The following is an 18,864-nucleotide window of genomic DNA, read 5'->3' on the forward strand; positions in this document are numbered from 1 at the left end:
CTGCTGTCCTTTCCTTAGATATCCAGTACCCAGGGATCATCTCATACCCATTTGCCTACTTCATCCTCTGACAACCTCCAGCTTCTGGGCAAGGTGATGTAAGTACAAAGACTGGGTTTGGCTGGTAGACCTGCACCCAGGCTAGGGGGAGGAGAGGCCCATCTCTACCCTGCATGGCTACCCAGTGAGACCTCGTGGTCCCTGAGTCTCTGAGGGGTACGGCTCTGTTGCTCTGATGAGAGAGGACAAGGATCACAAGTCCAGTCCTGCTTTCTTTGTCTCTTCAAGAGCAAGGAGTGAAGAAAGGACAGAAGCTGGCCTTCAAGACAGAGGGCTGCAATCCTCCTACCAAGCTGTGTGACCTTGGGTGAGTCCTTTCCCCTCTCTGGGCCTCAAGTGGAGATAATAATCGCACCCACAGGGCCTAGGCCAAAGGCTAGGAGATCTGTTAGGTTAGAGTTGGTGCCCAACATGGTGGGGATTTTTGAGGATGGCCAGTGCCAGGCAGAGTTCCCCTTGGGGGTCTGAGAGCCTGGGGCAAAGGCAGCCTGTAGGGCTGCCTCCTTCTTGACTGACCCCTCCTCCCCCAGAAACAGCTCCGTCTCTTTCTGGGTTTCTAGGTGACTTGGCTGGCCCCTCTGGATGAGTTCTACTTTAAACCTGCTGCTGCTACTGCCTCTGTATTGGAGGGGCTCCCACAGGGGCCCCCAGGCAGGAGCCCCCCCAGCCAAGCCCTGCGGGAGGGGCTGCAGCCCCCACCCATCTCAGTGCCCATGTGCCTTCCAGCTCAGGTCCCTGGCACGCCGCAGATTCCAGGGCACCTGCTATGGGCCAGCCGTGGCAGAGCCCCTCCTCAACCCTCCTAGTTCATGGACACCCAGGAGGCTTCTGACCCCTCCAGGCAAAACGACCAGCTGTCCCCTTCTCAGTTTGCAGTTGGGAGCCCCACAGGGGCAGGTTCCAGGCTGAGCTGGGGGTGTGGGGGTTGGGAGTGGGTTCTGCGAAACAAGAAGGGCGCTGTTCCAGGGCTCGCTCTACAAAGCCAGGGTGCTTGGGTCCTCAAAGGAGGCGGCAGGCGCCGGGCCTCCCCGGGCTAGGGACGGGGGGAGGGCGCCTGCGGCGGGAGGCCCATTAGCTTGCTAATTGCTCTCAGGGAGGGGGACCGAGCTGCTGGTGGAGGGGGTGAGGCTATGTGAGGGCAGAGAGGGGGGGTGGGAGTGGCTTTTCCAGCACTTAGCTAAATGCTGCAGGAGTCGTTGGAAGGCAAGCAGGTCTCTTCTCCCCCAGGCCCAAGTACTGCTCTCTGGTAATATCCCCGCCCCTGCCCCTCAGAAACAGTGGGCTGACCCCAGCGCCGGTCTTCAGCAGCGCCCTCTACACCCAGTCCCCCTAGCTACACCCCGATCCCTAAGCGCCCTCCCTCCACCCCGAGCCGGTTCAGCTGAGTTCCCCCAGAAGTGCCTCAGTCCAGGCGCGCCCGGGGTCCCATCCCTCCTCTGGCTGCAGTCGCCGCCCCGGCCGCCAGGGGGAGCCGACGCGAAGAGGGCCGGCCGGACGCTGTGGGAGGGGGCGGTCCCGCTGCGGCCCCGCCCCCGCCCCGCCCCGGCCGGGCCCCGCCGATTCTCTGGTCTGTCCGGGACAGACTGGCTGGCGGGCGGGCGCAGACGCCGCCGGGCCGGAGCGGGCCGTGCGGGAGCGCGCGGAGGGAACAGCGGCGCCGTCGGGTCCCCGTCGGGGCTCCGCGGGTCCCCGACCCGCCCCCGGCCTGGCTATGGCGGGCGCCAGGCCCGGCGTCCACGCGCTGCAGCTGGAGCCGCCCACCGTCGTGGAGACCCTGCGGCGCGGGAGTAAGTTCATCAAATGGGACGAGGTGAGTGCAGGGGCTCCCTGCTCCTCCCAGATCCGGGGACTCTGTCACGCCTGCTCCGTCAGACGCCGGGGACCCCCGGCCCAGACTGGCCTGATCACCGCGCCACCCCCATCCCAGCCTGGCTGCGCTCCGGAAACTTGAGTCCCCAATCGTCCCCGTAAGGAAGACTTTGTCCCCCACCCGCCAGTCCAGCCCCTCATCTGCGGAAAATTTGACATTTATTCCTTGGCTCGGAGATTTCGAACCCCAATAAATCCTAGCCCCCGCGTTTTCACTCGTCCTTCTCACCTCTCCCTGCCTGTCTAATTCTCGTTCCCCCAGCCTGGCCTGGTCACCAGACCCCTGCCCGGCACTGGACGGTCTGGCTCAAGAACCATGGCCCCCACTCTGGCTTAGCGTACCCCCATTCTGACTGGGTGCCTCTGGGACCCTGCTCTTCCTCTTACCCTAGTTTGAACATTCTTCTCCATTCATCACTTTTTCACCCTGTTCTGGCTGGCACCCGTTTGCCCTGCTTCTAGATCCCAGCCCAGCTCCTCGCTCTGGTGGGAGTACCAAGTCACCCCACGTGCAGACTTTGCCCCCCAAGTTCTTCCACCTCGGGGGAACTTTGCTCACCACTCCTTAGCACCGGGACTTTGAACCCCAATAAATCCTGGCCCCCCTTTATCTGACTTGCCCCTGCTGCATCCCCGAGGCCCCGCTCCCACCTGCGGCTCGGCGACGGGTCCTGCCCCTCACGCTCGATTCCACAGCGCCCCCGCCCCTGCCCCCTGGGCCCCTCCTCGCCGGCCTGAGCTTCCTTGCTGCTCCTTCCCAGCCAGGCCGGAGGCCTGGAAGACTCCCGGCTCCTTTCCGGCTGGGTGGGGCGGGTAGGCGTGAGAGCTGGGGGAGGGGCTGGGGGCGTGGCCTGAGGTAACAGGTGTGCCCTAGAGGGTGTCCCGGCGCCCCTGGGACTAGGGTAGACCCCTCCCCCCAGGCCGGCTTGAAGGGAAAAGTTTCTCCTTTTCCTTCCAGTGTGATAAACCCAAATAAGGAAGTGGGAACAGGGAGAGGGCCCTGGGGGTGGGGTGGGGGTTGCTGACAAGGACTTGGGGCCTGAGAGGCTGGGGTTCCGGCTGCCTTTGAAGACCGGGCCCCTGAGGAGGGTTAGAGGGAGGCTCTGGAGGCAGTGCCCACAGGACTAGCCCCTCTTCACACTACTGGGGGCCCCTGAGCCCCAGGGCAGGGTTGGTAGTCCCAGAGAAGGCTGAGGGTAGGTGTCAGCCCAGTGAGGTGGGGAGGCCCAAGCACCCCAAAAGTTCCCAAGCTGCCGTCCCCTCTGCCTCCAGCTCAGTCTCCCATCTTTCCTAAGCAAAGCCTAAGATGGGCGGGGCTAGTGCAGTCCCCAGAGAAGGCAATGGCACCCCACTGCAATACTCTTGCCTGGAAAATCCCATGGACAGAGGAGCCTGGTAGGCTGCAGTCCATGGGGTCGCTAAGAGTCAGACATGACTGAGCGACTTCACTTTGACTTTTCACTTTCATGCATTGGAGAAGGAAATGACAACCCACTCCAGTGTTCTTGCCTGGAGAATCCCAGGGACGGGGGAGCCTGGTGGGCTGCCGTCTATGGGGTCACACAGAGTCGGACACAACTGAAGTGACTTAGCAGCAGCAGCAGTGCAGTCCCCATCCTCCTGCAGATGGAAACTGAGTCTGGAGAACAGAGACTTGATCCCAGGCCCCACGGTGGGGTGGCGGCTGAGGCCAGCAGCTGGGAGTCTGGCAGAGGTCCTGGTTCCCTGCTTCCCAAACCTTGGGACTCGGGAGCCACACTTGTTATTGTTGTTCAATTGCTCAGTCTTGTTGAACCCTCCATGGACTGAAGCCTGCCAGGCAAGGGGTTTCCCAGGCAGGAATACTGGAGTGCATTGCTCTTTCCACCTCTAGGGGATCTTCCCGATCCAGGGATCGAACTCACATTCCCTGCATTAGCAGGTGGATTCTTTACCGCTGAGTCACCAGGAAAGCCTCTGGAACCATGCTAGTAATGTCGGTCAGTCATGCCAGACTCTTTGTGAACCCATGGACTGTAGCCCACCAGGCTCGTCTGTCCGTGGAATTCTGCAGGCAAGAATACTGGCGTGGGTTGCTGTTTCCTCCTCCAGGGGATCTTCCGGACCCAGGGACTGCACCTGGGTCTCCTGCATTTCAGGCAGATTCTTTACCGTCTGAGCTACCAGGGAAGCCCTGGAGCCATACTGCCTGCGTGCACATCCTGGCTCCTTTCCTTGGCCTTGGGAAAGCTGCATAGTCTTTCTGTGCCTTAGTCTTCTCAAATGTAAAATGAGAAGAACAGTAGCCCAAACCTCATAGGATGTTTAGAGAACCAAGTGAGCCCCTAGATAACGAGTGCTTAGACCTGTACCCGGCAAGCAGAAGGGAGGGTGAGCTGTTGTACTGACCACCAGTGAGCAGTAACTTGGGAGTGGCACCAGGGTGAGGCAGGGGCAAGAGAGTTCTGGGCTTCCCTCCTGGCTCAGTGGTAAAGAATCCGCTTGCCAGTGCCTGCTAATGCAGGAGATGCGAGTTTGATCCCTGGGTCAGGAAGATCTCCTGGAGAAGGAAATGGCAACTCACTCCAGCATTCTGGGCTAGAAAATCCCACGGACGGAGGAGCCTGAGAGGCTACAATCCAAGGGGTCGCAAAGACTCGGGCACCACTTAGCAGCTAAACAGCCACAGGAGAGTTCTGCCTGTGGCCACTTGGTCACTTGGGCCCTGGCTGAGTCTTAGCTGCTGATGACACCACCCTCTCCCCACTGCTGCTGGTCCTGAGTCACACAGGGTGGCTCTTCTCAGAAATGGAGCCAGTGCACCCTTTTGCTGCCCTCCCACCAGGCTGTTTGAGTGAGGGCTGAATTCACTGTCCAGGCCTGAGGGCAGGATGAGTACCTGTCCAAGGAGACTTAGTCTGTGCTGTAAGATGGGTGGGGGGAGCCTCGAAGCTGTGGGACTCCAGTGGGGTGCAGAGTGGGGGGTAATGGATTTTGAGGCCAATGTAAGGGGTGGCTGGCTGTCCTGGGGACCTGAGGGACACAGAGGACCATGAGGGTCAGGCTTCCAAACCCTCTTCTTTCATTCCATAAATATTCCCAAGGAGGATGTGGGGGCTTCAGCCACCAGGGACCTCTCAGACCTTCTGAGGAAACAGCCCAGGGTTGGGGTCTGGGGAGGCCTCTCCAAGGAGGCAGATCAGATTTCATGGGTAAAGAAAGAAAGGAAGATATCCCTGCACAGGAACAACGATGCAAAACCTGGGGACGGGGCGTGGACAGTTAGTGGTCCGTGGGACAGAGTCTTAGGGCAAGGAGGTGGGGCTGGGAGGGGCCTGGGAACTCAGCTTTGTCCTGAGGACTGAAAGGAGCCACAAAGGGCCGGTGGCCTGGCTGCGCCATCATCTTCGCTCACTGCAGAAAGATTGGAGTGGATGGGCCTGGGTTGCCAGGGCCCAAACCTGGGCAGCAGCCCTCACTCCCTGACCCCTGCCATCCATCTCGTCCCCAGGAGGCCTCCAGTCGGAACCTGGTAACCCTGCGTGTGGACTCCAATGGCTTCTTCCTGTATTGGACGGGACCCAACATGGTGAGGGCGGCGCTGGCACAGCTTGCTTGGGTCTAGGGCCCCTGCCCCAGACCCCCCGAAATCATTCCCTGCCCCTGCCCTTGGGGGTGGGGCCTCGCTGCTGCCTGACCTCTCCCACAGTTCCCTGGACAGGAAGTGCTATGGGTGGGGGCTAAGACTGGGGCTAAAGCAGGGGGTGAGCACTCCCTGGCCCGGGTGGGGAGCTTGGGGGCTTCCGGCTCTCATCCTGGAGCCTCTCAGACCCACCGTGGCATCTGGTTTCCGCAGGAGGTGGACACACTCGACATCAGTTCCATCAGGGACACCAGGACGGGCCGTTATGCCCGCCTGCCCAAGGTGAGTGATGGGGCCCAGGTTATGGATGGGAGTGAGGCAGTAGGGGAAGGGGACAGCCCTCTTCACCCGTGGCTCTCACTTACTCAGGACCCCAAGATCCGGGAGGTGTTGGGCTTCGGGGGCCCTGATGCCCGGTTGGAGGAGAAGCTGATGACAGTGGTGGCTGGGCCAGACCCAGTGAATACAACATTCTTGAACTTCATGGCCGTGCAGGACGATACAGCCAAGGTGGGCTGGGATCGATGGCTGGGCCTGGGGGAGCTACCGCCTCATTGCTGAGTTGGCCATCACTTAATAGACACCTGCTGTGTACTAGGCTGTTCTCTGCCCCTTTTTCTAATCATCCTCTGACAAAGTGGTTTTTAAGCATTTCCTGTGTATCCGACAGTGGCTGAGCCAGCCCCTCTGTCCCCCATTCACTCCCTGCTCCTGGATCCTGACCCCTCAGGTCTGGTCCGAGGAGCTCTTCAAGTTGGCTATGAACATCCTGGCTCAGAACGCCTCCCGGAACACCTTCTTGCGCAAAGCGTGAGCCCTGGGCCTGCCCTGGGGAAGCGCGGGGCAGGAGTGCATGGTGGGGGGTCCAGGAGGCTGTTGTCCCAGGGCGTGACCCTCCCACCTGTCTCCCCAGATACACGAAGCTGAAGCTGCAGGTAAACCAGGATGGACGGATTCCAGTCAAGAAGTGAGCACCCCTTTCCCTCCTCAGCACCTCCTCTGCTGTTCTGACCTTGGTGACCTTTGCCCCACTGACCCTAACTCCTCCCATCTGCTCAGCATCCTGAAGATGTTCTCAGCAGACAAGAAGCGGGTAGAAACTGCACTGGAATCCTGTGGCCTCAATTTCAACCGAGTGAGGGGCCTGGGGCCAGGGGTTGGGCGGGTGTCACAGCGGGCGCCTGCCCTTTGAGGGCTGACTGACCCTGGGTTCTGACTCTCCACTCCTGGCCCCTAGAGCGAGTCCATCCGGCCTGACGAGTTTTCCTTGGAAATCTTCGAGCGGTTCCTGAACAAGCTGTGTCTGCGGCCGGACATTGACAAGATCCTGCTGGAGATGTGAGCAGGGCCGACCTGCCCACTGGCCCCCGTGTGCTGCGTCTGGCCTCTGCCGGCAGCAGCGTTCCTTCCAGTCCCGGGAGGGGAGGTGGAGCTCTCGGGGGTCTGCATGCTGGGCTGTGGCTGTGCTCAAGGCTGCCTGGGGCTCTGCTGTGGACAGTTCTGTGTTGACCTTTCTTGGCCAGGGATGCTCCTGAGACAGCAGGAGGTCCCCCGCGCTGGGGACCAGAATGCATTGGCTCAGATGTGTTGCGGGTGACCCTGGAGCTGAGGTTGGGCTCAGGAACTGCAGGCAGGCACGGCGTGGTGGGCCAAGCGCTTGGTGGCTTCCAAAGCTCTTATTGATACCAGCTTCGGCACCAAGTGGTCAGGAGAGTGGATGGGGAAACAGGCCCGGAGGGGCTGAGACTGGCCCCCGTCCCCATCAGAGGGCTCTGGAACTAGGCACCGACTTTCTGACTCCTCCCCAGGTGAGGGTTTGAAGCAGGGGCTGGTGAGGCTGCAGCCTAACCCAGCATCCCGTCCCCTCCAGAGGCGCCAAGGGCAAACCTTACCTGACACTGGAGCAGCTCATGGATTTCATCAACCAGAAGCAGCGGGACCCACGGCTCAACGAAGTGCTGTACCCGCCTCTGCGGCCCTCCCAGGCCCGGCTGCTCATCGAGAAGTATGAGCCCAACAAGCAGTTCCTGGAGCGAGGTGAGCCAGTGTGGGAGCTGGGGGCAAGGCGGGCGGGGCCCCACTGACCCTGCTGACCCCACCCTGCCCCCCAGACCAGATGTCCATGGAGGGCTTCAGCCGCTACCTGGGAGGTGAGGAGAACGGCATCCTGCCGCTTGAGGCCTTGGATCTGAGCGCAGACATGACCCAGCCGCTCAGTGCCTACTTCATCAATTCCTCACATAACACCTATCTCACGGGTGAGTGTGCCCATCCTAGCGTGACCTCTGCCCTCTGGTCCTTAGATGCCTCCCTCCCTTTGGGGTGGCCCATGCTGCAGAAGCAAGCCAGAAATAGCAAGCCTGTCCTGGGGAGCAGGCTTCTCTGCATGGGTTTCCCCGGGGGTCTAGGAGGCTTCCCCAGGGGAAGGGCTGAGGCCTGCACCTGCCCTGTGAAGGACAGCCTGTATATTGGGGGGGTGGGGGGCTGGAACTGGGGACCACCTGGTGCTCTTAAGCTGAAAGGAGGCCAAGAGGTGGGGTGGGGCGGGGTGGGGTGAGGTGGGGCAGGTATCCACGAGAGGGGCCCTGGAGGCACGGAAAGAATGGAAGGAATTTGCCCTGATCCTGAGTGAATGGGAAGGCTTCTTGCAAGGTGTTGAGCAGGGGGAGGTGATGTGACCTGGTATGTTTTTAGAAGGATGACGCCCAGTGCTCCACAGAGATTGGATGGGAGGCAGGGAGGAGCCTGCTGTCCCCAGGAGGAGGTGACAGAGGCTGTTCCAGGGCAGCCACCGTGGAGGGAAGAAAGGGAAGCAGGGGGCCGTGGGGGTGCTGGGGACAACTCCCAGTTCAGGCCAGTGGGATGGGGGTGATGGGAGTTCATCTGAGAGAGGGTGAGACCTGGAGGTGGAGGGCCCCACCTGTCAGCCAGTGCCGGTGGATGCTGACTCTGCCTGGCTTTGGGGCTTTGGGGAGAGGTGATGCCGGTTCCACAGTGAATCAAGGAGTGATCAGCAGCTGGCCAGACAAAGCAAGCCCAGGCCAGGCCACCACAGGGCTCTGCGTCCCCGGCACGGCCCCACCCAGCTCAGCGCAAGCCTGGGGAGGAGGGTGAGGAGCCAGGCTGGCTGGGGACTGGTGGTGATGGAGCCTGGCCTCCAGCGGGACAGTTGGCTGGAACCTCGTCGGTGGAGATGTACCGGCAGGCGCTTTTGTGGGGCTGCCGCTGCGTGGAGCTAGACGTGTGGAAGGGGCGGCCGCCCGAGGAGGAGCCGTTCATCACACACGGTTTCACCATGACCACGGAGGTGCCGCTGAGAGACGTGCTCGAGGCCATCGCGGAGACCGCCTTTAAGACCTCGCCCTACCCCGTCATCCTCTCCTTTGAGAACCACGTGGACTCGTGAGTGGGACCCCGATCTCAACTGAGGGGAGTCCCTGTTGACCCAGGGACAGCCACTCGCCATGGCACTGTTGGATTGCTCCTATGACCTCTGACTCTGGGAGAGGGTGACCCTTTCAGTGATCTTGCCAGCCTCTGACCCACTCTGGGGACTTCAGCTTCACCCCAGGAACCTCTGACCTCTGACCTCGGCCCCACAGGGCAAAACAGCAGGCCAAGATGGCCGAGTACTGCCGCTCCATCTTTGGGGATGCTCTGCTCATCGACCCTCTGGACAAGTACCCGGTATGGGGCTCAGAGCTGGGGTGGAGCGTGGGCGTTAGGGCGCCCAGCAGACGCTGACCTGTCCATGCCCACCAGCTGGCCCCGGGCGTCCCCCTGCCCAGCCCCCAGGACCTGATGGGCCGCATCCTGGTGAAGAACAAGAAGCGGCACCGGCTCGGCAGCGGCGTCCCTGACAGCTCCGTGCGCAAGCGGCCGCTGGAGCAGAGCAACTCGGCCCTGAGCGAGAGCTCTGCCACCACCGAGCCCTCTTCGCCCCAGCTTGGTGAGATTCTGGCCTGACCTCCAACCCCAGTCCCGACCCTAAGTCCCCACTTCTCTGAGCCCAGCCCTCCCTGGAGATGTACCTTCTGCTCCCAGCCTGACCTCTCCCCTCTCTGAGCCACTTGCCGCCAGGGATGTGGTTCCATCCACCTTCTGACCCTTCAGTCTCAGCCTCCAGCTAGCACCTCACAGAGGTGTTTCCCCTCAACCAGGTTGTGACTCAGACCTCTGACCTCTGACCTCAGTGAACCATCTCTCTCCTGAGACCCCTTCTGAGTATACCCTCCCAGCGGGTCCTCTTCAGCTCACCCTGACCTCTCACTTTATTGAGGTCCCTCTTCCATCTGACCCCTGACTGCTCACCTCCCTAAGCCCCTTCATGGGGTGTGGCCCTAACTGACCCCTGACTTGGCACCTCACCTTGTCATCCTCCCCCCCGCTACTGTCAAGGCTGTTGTATCCCAGTTCTCAGCCTTCTGAGCCACCCTACCTATTTCCCTTAGTTACATCTCTCCAGATGCACCCTGACCTTTGACCTTTGATTCCTCTACACTATGACTGGTTTTGATCCCATTCAACTCCTGACTCCGTGAGGCAGCTCTGCACCCCCCGGGCCCAACCCTTCCTGGCTCCTGAGCGACTGTGTGCCCTGACCCCTGACCCCATGGCCTTGTCCTCTGCAGGGTCCCCCAGCTCTGACAGCTGCCCAGGCCTGAGCAATGGGGAGGAGGCGGGCCTCGAGAAGCCCAGCCTGGAGCCTCGGAAGTCTCTGGGGGAGGAGGGTTTGCAGCGGGGCCCTGATGCTCTTGGACCTGCCTACCGGGAGGATGAGGAGGAGGACGAGGAAGAGGAGGAACAGACGGACCCCAAAAAGCCGACCACGGATGAGGTCAGGCCTGCGAGTGGGATGGGGGGTGGCGGCATGCCTTCACTTCCCAAGTGGGCTGAGCCCTGACTGTGCCAGGCACAGCCCTGAGCACTGGGTCCACCTGCCCTCCCACAGTTCACGCATGGGGGGGTGTGTGTGCAGTGGGGGAGGGTCTTAGGTAGACAGGTGTGGAAACAAGTGTAAAATTGTGTTTGGGATATGGGCTGGGAGGGGTGAGTTAGGGTGCAGAACCGGGGTGAGGAGTGGGGAGTCAGACCTCTTCGAGGACATTGGGTGAGCAGACTGAGGAAGGGGGGCTGTGCCAAGGCCCTGTGGCAGGGCCAGAGAGTATGGAGGAGGGAGGGGCACTGAGTTCTGGGGAAAGGCGGTGACAGGAAAGGTCAGCGCTGAGACTGGGTTTGGGAGGGGCCCAGAGTGGGGATGGGTGTGGGCAGAGGTGAGTGAGCTCAGGTCGCAAGGCTTGGGGAATCTTGTGAGGTAACCAGGAAAAGGTGGCAAGGTGGTGGCTGGAAATGAGAGTAGGGGTGGGAATTTGGGGCCTCACCCTCATGTGAATAATTGAACCCCTGAGGTTGGCTGAGGAGTTCCAGCTTCCAAGGATCAGCGGGGCAGGAGGCAGACTGGGAAGGTGGGGTCCAGGGCCTGGTCAGCAAGGCCCAGAGAGAAGGTTGTGGGGCGCATGGGACTATGACGGACAGGCTGTGGCCGGGCTGGGAGGAGGGTCAGCGCTTCCTCTGTGGTGCGGGGGCAGGTGAGGGAGCTTCCAAGTCCCGGCTGGGGGGCACGGAACCGCTGACCCTGCGACTGGGGGCCGCAGGGCACTGCCAGCAGTGAGGTCAACGCCACTGAGGAAATGTCCACACTCGTCAACTACATTGAGCCTGTCAAGTTCAAGTCCTTCGAGGCTGCTCGAAGTGAGTGGGGGGAGGGGTGGGGGAGGGGGAGGCAGTCGGGCTCTGCCTCTGATCCCCTCCCACCTCCACCCCCCAGAGAGGAACAAGTGCTTCGAGATGTCATCCTTCGTGGAGACCAAGGCCATGGAGCAACTGACCAAGAGCCCCATGGAGTTTGTGGAGTATCCTTCCACGCTGGCGATCTGGCGGGCCAGGGTGGGGCTGCTCCCTGGGAGGCAGGCTCGGGTGGTTCTGCCACTCCTGACTCTCGAGCACCCCTGTCTGGGTTGGGAGCTGGTCTGGGAGACTGCCCAGGGCCTAAGCTGAGAAGTGGGGGACTGCGGGGCAGCTTGAGCCAAGGCCGGGAGGTGTGTTCACAGGAGCCGAGGATGGGCCTGGAGCACTGGGCTCAAGGCAGAATGCGGGGCCAGTACCTGCCTGTGGTCCCTGACTGCCAACTTCAGATACAACAAGCAGCAGCTCAGCCGCATCTACCCCAAGGGCACCCGCGTGGACTCGTCCAACTACATGCCCCAGCTCTTCTGGAACGTGGGCTGCCAGCTCGTTGCACTCAACTTCCAGACCCTGGGTGAGCACTGCCCTGCCTTGACCTTTGACCTCTGGCCCCCAGCCTCACTAACTTCTGCCCCCTGACTCTGTGAATCTTGACTACAGGGACCTCTGACTCTATCTAATCCCAGATCCCCAAATCCAACCAAGACCTCGGCTGACCCTAACCCCTGACCTTGGCAGATGCTAGACCTGGTCCCTTGTCCAGTATTCTTGGAGTCTGGATCCTGGATGCCATCTGATCTGACCTGAATGACCCCTGGTTTCTCCACTGCTCTGCACAGCAGTGTCCTTCCTGACCCCTGACCCTGTTCCATCTGCTGACCCTCGCCCTCCCCATGTCGTGCACCCCCCCCCCGCCCAGATGTGCCGATGCAGCTCAACGCCGGGGTGTTTGAGTACAATGGGCGCAGTGGCTACCTACTCAAGCCTGAGTTCATGCGGCGGCCGGACAAGTCCTTTGACCCCTTCACCGAAGTCATCGTGGACGGCATCGTGGCCAATGCCGTGCGGGTCAAGGTGGGGCTGGGAAGGGCGCAGGCCAGGGTGTCCCGGGGGTAGGACTTTTGAGCAGCCTCCTCACCCTCCTGGCCCCCCAGGTGATCTCGGGGCAGTTCCTGTCCGACAGGAAGGTGGGCATCTACGTGGAGGTGGACATGTTCGGGCTCCCCGTTGACACACGGCGCAAGTACCGCACGCGGACCTCACAGGGGAACTCGTTCAACCCCGTGTGGGATGAGGAGCCATTCGACTTCCCCAAGGTGAGCCCCAGACCTGCCAGACTCCCTTGGTGGGGGAGCAGGAGCACCGGGTGGTCGGGGGTCAGAGACGGGGGTGCCGAGGCTAGGGCTGTCACCCCAGACCTGCTGGGCTCTCCTGGTGGGGAAACAGGAGCACCGTATGGTCGGGGGTCAGAGGCAGGGGTGCTGAGGCTAGGCCTGTCACCCAGGTCCTGCCTGTCCCCACGTCAGGCTGGAGCTCCCTGTCCTCTGTGGGGTCAGGGTGTGGGGACAGGAAGCTGAAATGGCAGGAGGTCCCATAGCCCCCTGGGGGCATAGCCCACCTCCTCTCCCAGGCAGGAGGGACTCGCTGGACGCTCACCCCAGCTTCTCCCCGCCTCCCAGATGGATGGGCCTGCCAAGGATGCGGCCTGTCTCATGCATGGCTCGCTCTAGGTGCTAAGCCGGCAGTGACCAGACCCGTCCCGCCATAATGATGCCTAGAGGGGTCTGTCTGCCTGTTTTCTGGACTCAGGGCTCTGGGGAACGCTGGCCGCCTCTGGCCAGGCTGCGGAGGTGCGGGTCCACCATTGGCTCAGTGGTGATGGTGACTGATGGTCTGTGGTTGGATCATGTGGTCCAGGGGCCCACTCTGGGTGGCGGACTTGCTGGCCATGGTCAGCCACGGCTCAGACCAGTCTGGGCCCTCAGGTGGTGCTGCCCACGCTGGCTTCGCTGCGCATTGCGGCCTTTGAGGAGGGGGGCAAGTTCGTGGGGCACCGGATCCTGCCTGTCTCCGCCATCCGCTCAGGTGAGACCATCTGGGCTCTGGGCAGTTGCGGGGGCACAGTGTGTGGGGACCTGTGCTCAGCCCCCTTCCCTCCTGCCCTTCCAGGGTACCATTACATCTGCCTGCGGAACGAGGCCAACCAGCCACTGTGCCTGCCAGCCCTGCTCATCTACACCGAGGCCTCCGACTACATCCCTGATGACCACCAGGGTGAGCCGCACGGGGCTGGGGCAGGGCAGGCCAGGCAGGGTGGGGACAAGGACACCACCAGGGCCTGGGAGTGGCTGGGACTGGTGGCTCCAAGTGGGTGGTAAACAGATCTGAGGGTGGTTTTGTGGTCCCTGCATGAGACCAGAGCTGGGGAGGGTGTGGGTCCCCGGGGTTCTGTCTCTGAGACCCTTGCCCTCTGCCCCTTCACCCCCAGACTATGCAGAGGCCCTGATCAACCCCATCAAGCATGTCAGCCTGATGGACCAGAGGGCCAAGCAGCTGGCTGCCCTCATTGGGGAGAGCGAGGTGAGCCCGGGCAGGTCAGGGGCAGGCACAGTGATGCCTGGAGGGGTCTGTCTGCCTGTGCTCTTGACAGGCAGGAGGCAGCAGGGCCCAGGCTCACCTGGATCCTGGGGGTCAGGGTGGGGGAGTGGTCAGAGCTGACCCCTGGGCCCAGCCCTGGCGGGGAAGCACCCTGCAGCTTTCTCCGCTCTCCTCCGTCTGCACTGCCCATGCCAGTCCCAGCTGGCGGTAGGACGCTTCTCCCCGAGGGGCCTGTACCCTGCTTGCTGCTGATGCCAGCTTCATGGGTTCACCCACACTGTCCCTCCAGCCCTGGGCTCTGCCTTCAGCGCCCTTCCACCACGCTGCACGGCTGGGGCTTCTGGACTCTCTCGTTCAGGAGGCTCAGCTGCCTGGGGTTACTCCACACGTTCTAAGGAGGTGGAAATCCCTTCTGCATGAGAAAGGCCTTTAGGACTGTCCAGGGCTAGAATTCTGTTGGCTGCTGGCAGGCTCAAAGCCAGGGTGCAGAGTTCAGCCGCTTCATCAGGGCAGTTGGAAGCCCTAAAAGCTTTTCAAGCGTGGTCCTGGGAGCCATGAGACGGCCGTGGCTTCTGCGGGGAGGGGTCAGGAGCAGAGGCTGGCCGCACATCTAGGCCCGGTCCCCTGGGGGCCTGCGGCAGCAGGGAAGAGAGCCGGCTGCCTGGAGTTATTAGCGGGAGAGACTAGTGCCCCCTCTGCGGTCACTTCCTTCGTTGATTTAATCAGGAGCTAAGCATTGAGGAAGATGAGCAGCTGTGGGCAAGGGTGGAGGGGGGACTCAGAGACAGGAGGGAACTTGGGGCTGGGCCAGGGCTTTCCAGAACAATCTAGAAGTTCCTAACCATATGCAGTGAGGCCTTGTATCCTAGAGACACGATCTCACGTTCTCTTCCCCATGCCCCACGTGCAAAAAGGGGTTAGAAATGTGTGTCTTGTTCTCATGGAGGTATTCTTACAGCCCCCACATGACAGATGAGAGGAGTCCAGGGCCACGGGCTGAGGGAGGTTGTAAAGGATGGAAGGGTCTAGAGAGGGGGAATTCCCTGGTGGTCCAGTGGTTAGGACTCTGCACTTGCACTGCCAAGGGCCCGGGTTTGATCCCTGGTTGGGGAGCTAAGGTCCTCCACAATTCTCGTGGTGTGGCTCCCTCCCCCCAAAATATTTAAAAAAATAAAAGAAGGGTCTGGAGAGAGTAGCATTTCTGGAAGGAGCATAGAGCATTCTACTTTCTCCACCCCACCCTCGCAGGCTCAGTCTGGCCCGGAGACAAGCCAGGAGACCCAGACTCAGCAGCTGGGGTACCAACTGAACCCACACCCCACGCCCAGCCCACTGGATGCCTCCCCGCGCCGGCCCCCAGGCCCCGCCACCTCCCCGACCAGCTCCTCCATCAGCTCCTCCATCAGCAGCCCAGGTAAGGGGTGGCCTGGCGGTAGGCGGAGAGAGGGAAAAGCTCTGCCCTTCTCCAGCTTCTCACAGTCAGCCCTGCCTCTGCTTTCCAGGTCAGCGCGATGATCTCATCGCCAGCATCCTCTCAGGTAGGGGGCGGGCCTGTCCTGGGGACAGGGCTACTTCTGGAGAGAACTGGTGCCCCAGCAGGGCTGGTCTGCCCCAGCCCAGCCCAGCCCGCCTTTGCTGTCCACAGAGGTGGCCCCAGCCCCGCTGGATGAGCTCCGAGGCCACAAGGCCCTGGTGAAGCTCCGGAGCCGGCAAGAGCGAGACTTCCGGGAGCTGTACAAGAAACATCAGCGGAAGGCTGTTGCCCTCACGCGCCGGTTGCTCGACAACCTGGCCCAGGCCCGCGCGGGGAGCAGGTGCCGACAGCGGCCCGGTGTCCTGTGAGTGTCCCGCCTGCCCATGTGCTTTGAGCGTGGATGTGAATGTGAATATGAATGAGGGCTTCTGCACTAGGTGGGCATAGATGGATGGCCCAGGGCTGCCCTTTTGACCCCCAGGAAGGAGGTTTGCTGCAAGGAAGACAGAGGACTCTGGGTCCCACCCTCTTTGCGACCCCGTGGACTATGCAGTCCATGGAATTCTCCAGGCCAGAATACTGGAGTGGGTAGCCTTTCCCTTCTCCAGGGGATCTTCCCAACCCAGGGATTGAACCCAGGTCTCCCACATTACAGGTGGATTCTTTACCAGCTGAGCCACAAGGGAAGCCCCTTTCCACCAGGAGGGATACCTTTTTTGAAGTCCCCATAAGAGCGTGTTTCCAGGGACTGTTGCCCAGAGAGGCTCCTAACATTTGTGTGGAGCTAACAGGCCTCCTCCTTGGAACCGATCCCACCTCTCCGGGCTGGTCGGAGGGCATCTGCCCTGTCCCCTGGCCCTCCCGGCCCAGGTCCACGTGACAACCTGAGTACTACCCAGAGGGGTTCTCCCCACAGAAGCGGGGAGGACGAGAGGGCAGAAGAGGAAGAGGTTAGCAGGTATCAAGAGTTCCAGAAGAAACAGGTGCAGTGTCTGCTGGAACTGAGGGAGGCCCAGGTGGACACGGAGGCGGAGCGGAGGCTGGAGCATCTGCAGCAGGTGGGGGGTGGCATGTGGTGGGGGGCGGGGGGAACCTGCCTCTGGGACAGGCCTGTCACAGCCCGGGTCACCTGTCGGCCACCTGTGTCTGTAGGCTCAGCTGAAGCTCAGGGAGGTTGTCCTGGACGCTCACATGACTCAGTTGAAGAAACTGAAGGAGATAAACGAGAGGTGAAGGCTGGGGATCTCGTGGGTGGGATGGGGTGGGGGGGCGTACTCCCTGGTGCCACAAGGTGGGCAGAGACACACACAGACACACACACGCGGAGAGGGGCTACTACTCCCTGATGCCACGAGGTGGGCAGAGACACACACACACTCAGACACAGACACACACGTGGAGAGGGGGGTACTCCCTGGTGCCACGAGGTGGGCAGAGACAGACATACACACACACACAGATACACACGCACGCGTGCACGGAGAGGGGGGTACTCCCTGGTGCCACGAGGTGGGCAAGCGCGTGTCCACACACACACCCCTGTCCTGCCGTTGACCCTGCCTGTTCTCCCACTGGCTCCTCCAGGGAGAAGAAGGAACTACAGAAGATCCTGGACAGGAAGCGCCACAACAGTATCTCAGAGGCCAAGACCAGGGAGAAACACAAGAAGGAGGCGTAAGGGCGTCAGGGCTGGGAGCCAGTTGTGTGCTGGGCAGGCCAGGCGCGTACCTGGGCGCTGAGCCCATCCTCCTTGCTTTCGTGCAGGGAACTGACAGAAATTAACCGGCGGCACATCACTGAGTCAGTCAACTCCATCCGTCGGGTGAGTGAAGCTCAGGTGCCGCCCTAGCCCACCCCTGTTCCTTCAGTCGTCCTAAACTGGTATCTTGGGTGCCAACCTGCTGTTCCGTCACCCTAGAGGGACTTTAGATCCTTTCTCTGAGTCTGCTGTTTAGAGTCATCTCAGGACCCTGGTCACACAGCCCCGGGAACCTTCGCCTTCTTGCTCAGAAAGAGGGTCTGCCTGACTTCTCTGCCCCCACAGAGCCCCGGGGCCCAGGCCCCTCCCTTAGAGACCCTTGTGTGAGCCCTTGTCCCCCACACACAGCTGGAGGAGGCCCAGAAGCAGCGGCAGGAACGCCTTGTGGCCGGGCAGCAGCAGGTCCTCCAACAGCTAGCGGAAGAGGAGCCCAAGGTGAGGCCATTGGTGAGGGGCAGGCAGGTGGCAGGTGGGCAGAGCACTGGGTAGCCTGGCCTGGCCTCTCTGACGCTGCTCCTCCTGCAGCTGCTGGCCCAGCTGGTCCAGGAGTGTCAGGAGCAGCGGGAGAGGCTGCCCCAGGAGATCCGCTGGAGCCTGCTGGGCGAGACACCGGAGGGACTGGGGGACGGGCATCTGGTTGCCTGTGCCAGCAACGGTCACGCGCCTGGGAGCAGCGGGCACCTGCCTGGCGCTGACTCAGAGAGCCAGGAGGAGACTACAAAGCTCTGAACTGGCTGAGCAAGAGGTGGCCACCAGGCCAGGGTGGGTGCTGGGAGGAGGGCAGGAGGCTAAGACACTAAATGCTCTTTTTTTTTTTTTTAACTTTTTATCTTTAGAAATTTTATTTTTTTAAACCAGGGCAAGCACCCCACACTAACTCCCTCCTTTTACCCCCCAGGGACCCCATTCCCCAGCCCCTCCTTCCTGCCCTCAGTCCTAGGGAAGGTGCTAGGTGGGTCACACTGGCCAGAAGGGCCTCGCCCCCATGACACCCACACCCTAGAGTGGGAGTTGTCTCCCTCACTTCCCCAGGGAACAGTGGGTGGAGCCTTCGAGCTCCGGGAAGTCACATTCTTTCTCTTTCCTTTGGGGATTTTTTTTTTTATGTGAATAAATGTGGATTTCAGGGACCCTGTGTGCAGTGTGGTTTGGGGCAGTGCTAGAGAGGATTCTGGGCCCTAGATCTGGTTCTGCTTTTTCTGGAGCCTCAGTTTTCTCATCTATAAAATGGGCTTGTGGGCATTGTGGGTCAGGCCCCCAACAAAGGGTTTTGAGACCTCCTTGCCCAGGAACTGCCTGGAGGTCTTGCCAGTGGCCTGACATCAGAGGCCCTCTGGCCTCCCTCAGGCTCTCCCGCCTCTCTGCCCTCTGCCCTGGGCTCTCACTCTGCTTCCCCCGCCCCTTACTCTGGTTACTTTTCTCCCTCCTGGGCTCTTCTTGTCCTCCCTTCATAGAGGCTCAGGTCTCTGCTTCAGGAAGCCTCCCCTGCCCCCTCTTCCTGTAGCCTGATATGACCCAGGCACCCAGCATCTTCCGCCAAGGCTGCTCTTGGCCACACAGGCAGTTGGTTCCGTTATCAGGGGATAGACCTGCTGGGGTGCAGGTGGGCAGCTCAAAACCTGCCCAACCTCAGGGCACCTGGGCTCTCAGCGATGGGCAGGAAATAGATGGGCCTGGAAGTGACCCTTGGGAAGAGAGGCGCTGACGGTCACAGCATGTGCAGCGGAGACGCGGCAT

General features: G+C 61.3%; 1 protein-coding gene and 1 non-coding gene across 2 annotated transcripts; both read left to right on the forward strand.

The window, feature by feature from the left end:
* The first annotated feature begins 1,631 nt into the window (after positions 1-1,631).
* PLCB3 (phospholipase C beta 3) lies at positions 1,632-18,257 on the forward strand. Its single transcript, XM_027959899.3, has 31 exons — positions 1,632-1,870; positions 5,420-5,497; positions 5,765-5,833; positions 5,921-6,061; positions 6,282-6,361; positions 6,465-6,518; positions 6,611-6,686; positions 6,789-6,889; positions 7,422-7,588; positions 7,663-7,809; positions 8,713-8,953; positions 9,154-9,238; positions 9,314-9,500; positions 10,183-10,388; positions 11,206-11,302; positions 11,379-11,463; positions 11,746-11,870; positions 12,216-12,370; positions 12,451-12,612; positions 13,282-13,381; positions 13,466-13,570; positions 13,785-13,876; positions 15,143-15,308; positions 15,397-15,432; positions 15,540-15,732; positions 16,285-16,426; positions 16,521-16,597; positions 16,953-17,042; positions 17,133-17,190; positions 17,476-17,562; positions 17,653-18,257. Exons 1-31 carry the CDS (start codon positions 1,772-1,774, stop codon positions 17,854-17,856), a joined length of 3,705 nt encoding a protein of 1,234 aa, XP_027815700.1. The 5' UTR covers positions 1,632-1,771; the 3' UTR covers positions 17,857-18,257.
* TRNAA-UGC (transfer RNA alanine (anticodon UGC)) lies at positions 14,935-15,007 on the forward strand. Its single transcript has one exon. It is a non-coding gene; the product is annotated as a tRNA-Ala (tRNA).
* Positions 18,258-18,864: the final 607 nt, after the last annotated feature.

This window comes from Ovis aries, chromosome 21 (assembly GCF_016772045.2).
Source record: "Ovis aries strain OAR_USU_Benz2616 breed Rambouillet chromosome 21, ARS-UI_Ramb_v3.0, whole genome shotgun sequence".
Lineage (NCBI taxonomy): Eukaryota > Metazoa > Chordata > Mammalia > Artiodactyla > Bovidae > Ovis > Ovis aries.